Here is a 12,228-nt window from a genome sequence, read left to right as displayed (position 1 = left end):
AGGACATCCCTTGTGATCAACAACAAAATAGATTTCAGACATCATCACAACCCCAAACCATGAATAATTTTATTGCTTGGAATGGGTTTGAAGATGGTATTTTAATCATAGTGATATCTTCAAATGAAACCTTTGGGATTGGGACAAATGGAGAGAACAAAAGATAAAATAAATGAGTTTCTCTTCATTTCTCCTGTTTGGATTGGTAAGTGGGGAGAGAAGAGAAAAGAATTGGAGATAAGAGGAGAGAAAAAAAAAATGTGAATTGTCTTTCTTTCCAAAAGTGGGGAGAAGAGGAGAGAAATTCTTTTAAAATATTTTATAATTTTAACTCTGCCCTAGATCTCTTTTTAAGATATTTTTAAATTTCCAAACTTGTCCCAGGTTCTCTCTTTTTCAATCCAAACAGAGAGTTTCTCTTCTCTTCCCTTCTCTTCTCTCAATCCAATCTAATTAGGACTATCAACGGATTGGATCAGGCTAAAAATCCAATACAATAACTTTGGATATGGATTTTGAGGATTTGGGTCTTATCAGAGCAACCACATCGTAATCCGATAGGGTACCCCATCTTGACAAAATGTGAGAAGTATGAAAATTATCCTACATTGCGGACGTCAAATGGGATTTCATTTTATCCGGAGACCATCCAGTTTTTATTGGATCTGTTTTTTGGAAATTAATGTTGAGAGATCTTTAGAAAACCTGAACCAATTCTTATCCGGATCAATTTCAGGTCCAATCCGATCCTTATCAGATTGATTGGCTGATCGAGAACCAATCCATTGACAGCCCTAACACCATGCCTACCATATCTCCCAAGGTGAAGTAGATCTTATTTGGTGTGGCATTTAATCATCTATGATTGTATTTATCTTCCCACCCACAACAATCATATTGCATAGTCAATGGGATGGATTCCTATTTTGGTAAAAAAAATAAATAAATATCAAAACGGTTATTTATATGACCCTTTTAGAAAAATATTTTCAAAAGGTAATTGGGCCGATAAGTTCAGAAAAATACATGACCTCTTTAGTTGCTTTAGCTGAATAGAGTTCAGAATTCAAATACATAGACTCTCGAATTAAATACAGTACTTCCAAATTTCAAAGCTTTGTTAGGCACTCCCATGTTTTACATATATACACTATGATTAAAGCATGATAATCCCATATCTAAATATATGTTGACTTTCATTTTCAAAAACTACTTTCCGAACACTTATTATGTTGCCTATATTTGTTAGGCCGAAGCGCGTTAGGTTGTTGTGCATTCTAGGAGCGTTAATTGGGTCAAAAGTACGTCAAATTATTCTACCACCGTAGGGCCCACTCACATTTTTCTTAATGCGAAGTGTTGTATTGATTAAAGACTTAAAACTAAATTCTTCTTTCCTATTAATCATAATCCCTCTTCGAAATTATATAAACCTCTACAAAAGCATACAACTTAATGAATGTAGTAATTATATCAAGATAGATGAACCAATGAGTGTAGGGTGTAGTAATCAGGGCCTCTCTCCATAAAGGAAGTCTCGAGTTCAAGCCCATTTGTTGGCCGTCCACAAGATATTATACTATCTTATACGAACATCTACTACGTATCATTCACATGATGTTTAAAGAAATCAAAAAACAAGTAAGAAAACTAGTAAAATGATATCATGTGGAGGTATAAAGTACAATGGATCGTGAACTTCTTTTAGTAGATCTATGTCGAACTCGATCAAATCAAACGATGTACAAGCAACCGAATATTTGTAAAGAAGAACAAGATGTTATTTAGAAAGAATAGTATATATATAAAAAAAAAAACCCCTTTAAGAGAGAACAGTAGAGATGAATAGATCGGAACTCGATTCTGTGTATCTCAAACATTAGGATTCTGTGTATCTCAAACATTAGGGCAAGAACACATTTTATACACACGAAACCCAATGGGCTAGAGAATAAACAATGACAGTATTTTGAGAATAAGCATTGGTTAATTATGTGCCAACCATAGTAGTAAGACAGAGGATGCAACCATTATTTGAAATGATAGGCCGTAATGAGTCTATAAGTTAAAAAAAGATGGAAAATAAATAGAATCTAACAATTACTGAATCAAATATATTGAGGACTAAGACTTTGATTAAGTAAAATTTATGATTAATTGTGAAATATAACACATTTAAGTGAATAAATAAATCTTTTTTTTTATATCAGTAAGTCGGGGTTAAGGCAAACCCTCTACCAGAATAATAATTGCGATCTAGAACAGTGACCCGATGACACATTTTAGTTGGAGATTAAACACATTGGATTGCATACCAAGTGGAAAATGACTTTGGTAGGAATCCAATATATTTTAAACTCCTACCAAAACTGCCATGTGGACACCATTCCCATTCTATGGGTACATGACATCACTCTGGGTCCTCATTCATATTAATGGATTTTGTTAACATGTGCCACCGTCGGACGTGTGGATGCATTAAATACACTTTGGAAATAAGTATTTGAGGTTATTTTGGTAAGAATATATATATATATATATTATATATATATATATATATATATTTTTTTTTTTTTTTTTTTTTGAGGCGGGCCCTTAGGGCACATGTTACCTGCTACATGGACTTCGTTCTACACTGCACCGACCTGGTAGTGCAAAGATAAACGTAGATTTAATTCCTAGAGATACATGGAAAGAAATCTATGATTGTCGGCACATTGCCATGTCAGCACAGTGTCGATATAAGTCAGTCCAGCATTTTCCTTCATTTATATTCAATTTTAATAACCAAATAACTATTTTATAACAAGCACAAGGAGCATTTAATGATGTGGCTTTTAAGAGAGTGGAAAGGAGGATACCCCCTAATTTTTCTAGGTCAAAATCTTTATCTTTCCAGTTATTTATGTCAATTTAATACAACAGACCTTCAAACAAATGTTGGTCAAGATAATTTGAATGACCAATCAACCATCATAACTGGTAGTCAAGTTGCTTGATGAGTGGAAGCACAATAAAACGGGTTAGTTTTCCAGGCACCCCTCTTAATTTTGGTTAAAATTAAAGATGCCCCCTATTTTTTTCAAACTATGATTGCCCGTTGACTTTGGTCTTCTACAAGAAATTAATGTAAAATGATAAAAATGTCCTCATGTTCAATGTCTTTTCAAAGAAATAAAAAGGGTAAAAACAATGGGCACTAGGATTTTGGGAGAGAAGAGTGAAGGTTTTTGGCAAATGAGTTGAACATATTAAACAACCAAAAAACGCCATAGGCTGAAAACAATCAAGGCTTTTAGGCAAGAGGGTTTGGATGAGGGCATTTTGGTCATTTGATTAGTTTCTTGTGAATGACCGAAGTCAATTGCATGTCATGAATTTAAAAATCAAGAGGTTTCTCTAAATTCCATTAAAACCTGACACGTATCTCAATTTTATTTTTCTAAAGTGTATAAAATTTGGTGCATCTCAAGTACAATATATTACCTACATTGCTTAGAATACATAGGTTGCTTAGAATATTGCCACACACATGTATGTTTCTAACATCATTATATAGCTCGTACATGTAAATATTTTGCGTATTAGATGCATATCTCCATGTCGTCAACTGAAATACTTAGGGCCTCCCCTTCTCTAAACTCATTAGAGTTATCATTTTCGTCATCCCATAATTGGCTCTCTAGACTATTATGAATCGCTCTAATTTCATTCACATTTTCAACATTTTCATGTAAAGTTGTGGCCAACTTGACATCTACTTTCATGCCCGCATCTGATGCTGTCTTTTGTATTGATTTTGGTGACATATCGGTACGAAGGCCTCCGGGCAAGTGCATTGGAAAATTGAGGTGCTCCATGAACGAAGGACCACGAAGACAAAACAACGCAGTGTCATAAGCTACCGCCGCGGCTTCTGGGGTTGAGTATGAGCCCAACCATATACGATCTTGTGTGCCTGGAACCCGAATTTCTGACACCCATTTCCCCCACTTTCGACATCGTACTCCTTTGTACTTCTTCTCAGTTGTGGTGACATTCCCTACTTGTAAATTGCTCATTTGATCTCGAATCCAAAGAGTGGGTCAGATTTTTGGAAATATGATGAATGAAGTGGAACTTGTGAATTAGTCCTTTTATAGGTTGAATAAGGAAAAATGTCAACTTAGGAGAAAGTCAAAAGTATCAAGTGGTTTGACCATGAGAGAGATAAATACTTAGAATTTTAAATTGTTGAAAAGGTCAACATTTTCAATGGTCAAAATAAATGCCACAGAAGCGGTGGATGGTACACGTCAATGATGCCCTTTTATCAAACAAAGTCGCGTTACACGTTGTTCTATAACTCGATGAAGTGGATGAGTCAACTCGGTCTCCCAGTCACCAGACGTCTAGATGACATGAATACAATTTTATGATGTCGGCCGATATTTTTTAGAATCAAAATTCATTTAAATATTAGGTTTTGCTAACGTGTGCCTTTAAATTACATTAAATACACATTTGAAATTGACTTTGCCAACAAAAATGCCTCCACATTTATTATTTTCAAGGTGTATTTAATGTAGTTCAACGTGTGCCCTTACACACATATTATCAAAACCTTTATACTTCGTGGAATCTTTTCCTTACCAACACATTACTAAAAGTGATTTATACATTTTCGATAAACAATGGATGATTTACAATTCTAAAATAATACGTGATGAACTTAGAAGTTTCAGATTGAGTTAGTTTTTAGTGAGGATGATCTCTTTATTATAAAGATTATTTTTGCAAAAAAAAATCAGTCAAATCTAAAAATTTTAAACCACATAAGACAAAACTTTTGTGAACCTAAGATTGTGAATCATATATATAAGGGGGCGGTTCAAGGGCCATATGTAAAAACATATGAAAAAACAATGGTTTTTCAAAATATGGGTTAGAGGTTTTCGATTGAGATGAATTTTTTGCGAGGATGGTCACTATGATGAGAAGATCATCCTCACAAAAAATCAGCTCAATTAGAAATTTCTAAATCCATCAAAAGTGATTTACAAATTATTGATAAAAATTAATAAAAATTTGACAGTCCACATTCTAAATAAATTTTAATGGGGTTAGAAGTTTCAAATTGGGTTGATTTTTTTTTTTTTTTGGATGATCTTTCCATCATAGAGATCATCCTCACAAAAAATCAGCTCAATCCAAAACTTCTAACCCATATTTTAAAATTTTATTAATGTTACATTATTTTTACATATGTTTTCTCAGATGTCCCTTGAACCTAACCCCATATATATATATATATGGGAAATGTTCAGCAACAAACATTTTGGCAAAACATTTTTCAAACCATGTGTTAGAGGTTTTGGAATGGGCTGATTTTTGTTGAGGATGATCTCTACAGTGAGGAGGTCATCATCACCAAAAATCAGCCCATTCCAAAACTTCTAACCCCATCAAAAATGGTTTACAAAAAATGGACGGTCCACGATTTTTCAACTTGTAAACTGGGGCTAGAAGTTTTGGAATGGGCTGATTTTTGGTGAGGATGATCTCTTCACCGTAGAGATCATCCTCACTAAAAATCAGCCCATTCCAAAACCTCTAACCCATGTTTTGAAAAATGTTTTGCCAAAATGTTTGTTGCTGAACGGGACCCTATATATATATATATAATATATATAATATAGGGAAATGTTCAGCACCCTAAGTTTTACCACACACTTTAACAACGTTTTTTGTCCTACATGGGTTAGAAGTTTTGGAATGAGTTGATTTTTGGTGAGGATGATCTCTATGATTAGAAGATCATCCTCCCCAAAAATCAGCCCATTCCGAAATGTTTAGCCCCATGTTTAACACGTTGAAAATCGTGGACCGTCATTTTTTGTAAATCAATTTTGATGGGGTTAGAAGTTTTGGAATGAGCTGATTTTTGGTGAGGTTGATCTCCTCACCATAGAGATCATCCTCACCAAAAATCAGCTCATTCCGAAACTTCTAACCCATGTAAGACAAAACGCGTTTGTTAAAGTGTGTGGTAAAACTAAGGGTGGCGAACGGGACCCATATATATATATATATATATATATATATATATATATATATATATATAGGGTCAGGTTCAAACGACAACCCTTTTCAACACACATATAGACAACGCGTTTTGTCTTATATGGGAAAAATGTTTGGAATGGGCTGATTTTTTGTGAGGAGGATCTCTGTGGTGAGGAGATCATCCTTGCCAAAAATCAGCTCATTATGAAACTTCTAGACCGTCCAATTTTTGTTGAAAAATTATAGACCGTCCAATTTTTGTAAATCAATTTTGATGGGGTTACAACTTTTGGAATGGGATGATTTTTGGCCAGGATGATCCCCTCATCACAGAGATCATCCTCACAAAAAATCAGCCCATTCCAAACATTTTTGCCCATATAAGAAAAACACGTTTCTATATGTGTGTCGCAATGTGTTTGCAGGAACCCTACCCATATATATATATATATATATATATATATATATAGATAGGGTCAGGTTCAAACGACAACCATTTCAACACACATATAGACAACGTGTTTTGTCTTATATGGGCAAAAATGTTTGGAATGGGCTGATTTTTTGTGAGGATGATCTCTGTGGTGAAGAGATCATCCTTGCCAAAAATCAGCTATGAAACTTCTAGACCGTCCAATTTTTGTTGAAAAATTATAGACTGTCCAATTTTTGTAAATCAATTTTGATGGGGTTACAAGTTTTGGAATGGGATGATTTTTTGCCAGGATGATCCCCTCATCACAGAGATCATCCTCACAAAAAATCAGCCCATTCCAAATATTTTTGCCCATATAAGACAACACGTTGTCTATATGTGTGTTGCAGGAACCCGACACACACACACACATATATATATATATATATATATATGTGTGTGTGTTGGATTCAAAAGACAAAGCATTTTGTCCTATAGGGGCTAAAAGTTTTAGAATAACCTGATTTTTTGTGAGAAAGATCTCTTTGGTAAAGAAATCATTTTCATAGAAAATCAACTCATTCTAAAATTTCTAACCCTAATTTATAAGTTGAAGAATCGTGGACCATCAATTTTTTACTGTTAGTTTGTAACCACTTTTCATGGGATTAGAAGTTTCGGAATGAGCTTATTTTTTGTAAGGATGATCTACTCACCATAGAGGTTGTTACCGTGTCTCCCAACCCATATCTTTGGAGTTAGGGAGTGAAGGAGAAAAATAAAAAATTGAAAATAAAGATAAAAGAGAAAATATAGTAAAATTTAAGGATATTATTGAAAAGGAAAGAAAACAAAGATAAGAAAGACAATAAAGTTGAAGGAGGTTAAGAGAAATGGAGAGAATGGGACAAAGATAAGAAAAACAATAAAGTTAAAGGAGGTTTAGAGAAATGGGGAAAGTTTGGAACCCACTCCATTCTACCTGGAAGATGCCTTTATCCCCCATAATTGTAACTGGAGTGGGACTTACAATTGTGTTTTATCATATTGATATATAATTAAGATGATGAAAATCATGAGAAAACACAAGATCCCTACCTTGTAAACATGAAATCCAATACTCAGGATTTATACACTTCCCAATTATATATATCTTGTGGATACTCATCCCGAGGATAAATCCTAATTGTTGAATATCATGTTTAGATAGTCGAGGGATCATGTATCTTTTTCCATGAGTCATCGGTATCTGACCTTATATATACTAGAAGGTGGTATGTGCAAACACATGTATCAAAAAGATTTATCTATAATTTAAAATATTGATTAAAGAGTGTGTGAATATTACATAGTAAATAGTAAATAATATATTTTTGTTGTAATTTTGAAAACTATTTGAGGGTCGTGTTTTCAATTTTCTTGATTTTTGACTAAAATGAACATTTATTAGATTAAATATAAATATAAAAGTCAGGGCATTTATGACCACCCAAAATTAACCACTTCTCGACCTTCTCTCATTATAATACCACTATTTAAAAAGGTTTGACTAAGTCAAAACAAAATTCCAAGTGAACTTAATTTCTAGAACTACAAATGATGCATGCTAAGGGGTCATAACTTGAACCACCTTAAGTAGCCCGGGCCAAGAGCCTAAGATTTTGTCATTCAGGTTTCGCCCCATTATTTCTGGTCCATTATGTGTAGGGATCGGGTTCAGGTCAGATATGAGTGTGTCCATATCCATATCCGTATCCGAATTTTATCCATAGAATCATACTAGCTAAAATCATATCCGAAATATTTTACTTTCATTAAAATCATATCTGGATAATGTCAAACCATTTAAGATTATTTCAAATAAAATTGCTACAATATAAATGGTAATTTGAACTCAAGACCTCTCCATTTTGAAAAGAGACATTGACCATATAACTAATCATTGTTGGTTGATGAATGATGACTTAAGAAATATAATAATATAACTTGCAAAATAATATATCATTCAGATCTTGACGAATATAAGGATGAAATCGTATCTAACTCGGGTCAAGGGACATTAACCCATTTCTAAACAATATTTTAATTCGAATATTCTTGATGAAACCAAACCCACTAAATTCAAATTCAAATTACTTGGATTTCGAATAAAAATCCAATCCATTTTAAGCCTTAATTATGTACAAGCAAAAGTTGGTCTCCCATTTTTTTTTCTTTATTTTTTTTTATGGGTAAGCTAGACTTGAACCCAGGACCTCAAGGTTGCCTTGCAACGTGTCAAACCAACCAAGATTAGTATAGCTGCCACCTAAACATAAGTGGAAGGGGCCATAAAATTTGGAATATTTATTAATCTTTTAAATGATCATAATTTCCAATTTGTAACTTGGTTTATATCATGACTTAAAAATTAAAATTGTTGAAGACCGAGATCGCTATCTTGGTATTGTTCGTGAACTTTAATCCGAGATGACTTAGTATTAGGGATCATCGAAACAACACAAAGTAACAAGTTTTAAAATCATGAGTTAAGGGTGAATTAGATTAATCCCCCTCATTTGGTGAATGTTTGAAGCATTCTTTGTTTGTAAATTGATGCCCTACTCCCTTTGACACCAAACTAATTCTCAACATAGTAAAAATGACTTGAATGGCCTCACATTCAATGTGCAACGAAAAAGAAAAATCTTTGATTTTTCTTCCAAAAACAAGTCATATTTAATGCCTTAGGTACAATTTCTTTACCTTCATCTTCAACATTTGAATCTTAATAACAAAATAAGATTTTCTGGAGAAATGGAAGACTCTCATGAAAATTTAAAATTTTTTGTTGAAAAATCAATGTCGACCAAAAGTTAAGGTGAAATTGAAAATCACATATTGAAGACAAAGTTGAAAATAATTTATTAGAGGTTGAAGAGCTTAGAGATCATAAATATTTAAGAGAAAAGTCAAGGATTTTTAATTACCGAGTCAAGATAAGGGCTTTTAGATTAATTTTCGTTAGTCTATAATAGAGCACCAATAAGTCAAGGGTGGCTCACCATTAGCTTAAAAACATATCGTTTAATCTAAAATATTCACCAAAACATGGAAGGTATGTCTAAATCACCCATAACAATATTACTAGTAGTAGAATTATTTTCAAACTAAAACATATAAATTTTTTCGAAAAAAAAAAGTTGCATCTAGAATGGCCAACATATTAGACTCACATTGGTGTGGCCCATTGGCCTCCTTGATTTGCACAATTAATAATTTTGGATTTCAATCCTAAAGAAGGTCAATATTTAAAGGAAGTCCAATACATTAGGATTCTAACATGGGATTATCTATTGAGGCATTAGTAAGTGACCTTAGCTTACTTGCTAATTGGAGATTTCTAGGCTCTCTTCCTTCATTTATAAAAGGGAAAATTAGTATAAAAATAATATATTATTTTTTATTTATTAAAATAACAATAATTTTTAAGATTTTATTAAAAAGATAATAAACAGATGGTTCAACAATCGATTTTCAAGTGGATGAAAATACCCCTCAAATTTCCAATAATTAAAAGATTATATATATATATTAAAGGGTGGAACGACACCCCTCCTATATTCAACACCATCAATTGAAGTCTGGCCAATCCATACAAAAGAAGATGAGTCTACATTAAAGCTCACGAAAGGGGTAATCGACCTACAAGTTTTCTTCTTGATCAAGCTATTGAATTTTTCTTTTTGATCAAACCATTGTACCTAATAGCGAAGGGTGTGTTCTAAACTTCTTTTTACGATTAATATTATTGAATCACTGTAAATACGCAGATCTTGAGATACTATTAATTTCAATCTATTCTATATATATAGTATTCTTTATAATGTAGTATTCTTTATCAAGTCAGGATTTTTGCTGCGAGAGACGTAAGGGATCGGCCAATTTATTTCTATCTATAATTACATGCGAAGCCACCCAATTAAAACACCCTTTAATATTTCCGTAGTGTTGCCCATCCAAGTGATCAAAGATACCTTACACCACGAAACACATTAAAGGGTACTAATGAATCTTTCTTGATACTATGCCTTCATCAAGAGATCTAAATCCTACTACATTATTTGTTGGAATAGATATCAAAGTAATCTAAGGCGTCGAAATTCATGCCTTGAACATCACCTATATATGAATCATAGAGCTTATATAAGTATACTTTATCATCTCAAGAATAGTTAGGGAAACGATTCTGTTACCATTTACATCCTTCCTTCTTCGAACCACATCTAATAGACACGAATGATGAAAAAAATTAAACTAAAAGTTTCATTTTGATTTAGATTTTAGCAATCCAAACAACCAATCATTTCTTATCAACCAACATCAAGACTCTGACTGAGCTCCACAATAGATAATCGCGAACTCACCACTATTGGATAGTTTCCATACCAATCTCTTAACTTCAACTCCTCACGAAACCTCAAATTCCTGCCTCACCAAATCTATGGATGATCATCTCCACTCCATAGATAGAAGACGCCACTTCCACCGACATTGGGTTTCTAATACCATTCTCGAGAAGCCAACATGAGAAAAGATGCACATTGAGCGTGCTCAATGTAAGCTTACCTTCATCAAATCCTAAATTAAACATCGCTCACAATTAGAACTCAGTCAGTATGAGTTTTTCTGCCATGAAAGTTTGTTCTTTTCAATACTAATTTGTTGACTAGACACAATTTTATCTTCCTAGAAAAATCTCTTGATATTCTCCAATGATCTTTTGTAGCTTTAAAAAAACATAAAAAGATTGTCTGCAAATATCAAATGACTAGGCATTGAATCTCTTCTTGAACCATAGAACCTTACCACTTTATTGCATTCAACCTACTTGTTTAGGCCCACGTAGTAGGAGATGGAATCAATGATAAACATACCCAAAGATAGAGGATCCTCCCCATGTTGTAAGACACATGAAACCTCTAATTTAACTCTGTCCGGATACATCTTCTAGTGTAGATCAAACAAGCATCTCTAGCTATACACAAATCTTCTTTGAAGCCCCCTCCTCCCAAATCGACATTCACAACGTGAAAAAAAACCTATATTTGACAGCCCAAGGCCGTCGAATTTCATAAAACTTGATGGACCAAGGTGTCATAAAACTTGATGGACCGCAACCATTAAATTAATGGAGGATGAGAGAAATTTGATGACTCTAAGCTGTCGAATTAGGGATCATCAAAAATTTCAACGGCCATAGGCCATCAAAATTTGCTTTCTAAAATTTGTGGGCTTTGACCCGTCGAATTTTTTTGTTAAAATTTTCAGTTTTCACATAGTGATTATTTACATTATTGAAAGATCGAAAGTGTCACAAATTTCTACAATATTTTGAAAAATTCAACTTGGATCTTGACATAGGTTCTAATAAAGATATGAAAGAGGAATTGACTTCCTTCCTTAGCTACCTCATGCGTTCGTGCGACGACGCTTTGGAAATACATCTAACAGAACCGGGATTTGTTGTTAACAAAAAATCCAATGGCATGACACTATGTGTACGAAGACAAAGTTAAAATCCAAGAACTTAAATCCACTCAAAAATTTCTCTCCACCTAACCAATCACTCTTTCTTTTTCAATACTTGCAGTGCCAAGGCATTGGTTCATTGTCGCTTAGCACAAATTTTTATTAACAAAAAATATAGGTTCTATATGGCATTGGTACCTATATCCTCTCTTTTATCCCTCCAAATGAGGCCAAAACCTTTTCCTCCTCCAAATCAA

At 33.5% G+C, this 12,228-nt stretch overlaps 1 protein-coding gene across 1 annotated transcript; it reads right to left on the bottom strand.

Annotated features, from left to right (window-relative positions):
- Positions 1–3,584: 3,584 nt before the first annotated feature.
- Positions 3,585–4,061, bottom strand: LOC147404331 (Integrase-type DNA-binding superfamily protein). The gene has a single exon (XM_086437839.1). It carries the CDS (start codon positions 4,059–4,061, stop codon positions 3,585–3,587), a length of 477 nt encoding a protein of 158 aa, XP_086293965.1.
- Positions 4,062–12,228: the final 8,167 nt, after the last annotated feature.

Source organism: Akebia trifoliata, chromosome 4 (genome assembly GCF_017979445.1).
Source record: "Akebia trifoliata isolate Shusen 1 chromosome 4, ASM1797944v1, whole genome shotgun sequence".
NCBI classification, from domain to species: domain Eukaryota; kingdom Viridiplantae; phylum Streptophyta; class Magnoliopsida; order Ranunculales; family Lardizabalaceae; genus Akebia; species Akebia trifoliata.
The sequence above is the reverse complement of the archived record's forward strand: the minus strand, read 5'-3'. Positions and strand labels throughout refer to the sequence as shown.

What these genes read in the sequence shown, in the direction of transcription:
- LOC147404331 (XM_086437839.1), bottom strand. Translation starts at nt 4,061, where the DNA reads ATGAGCAATTTACAAGTAGGGAATGTCACCACAACTGAGAAGAAGTAC.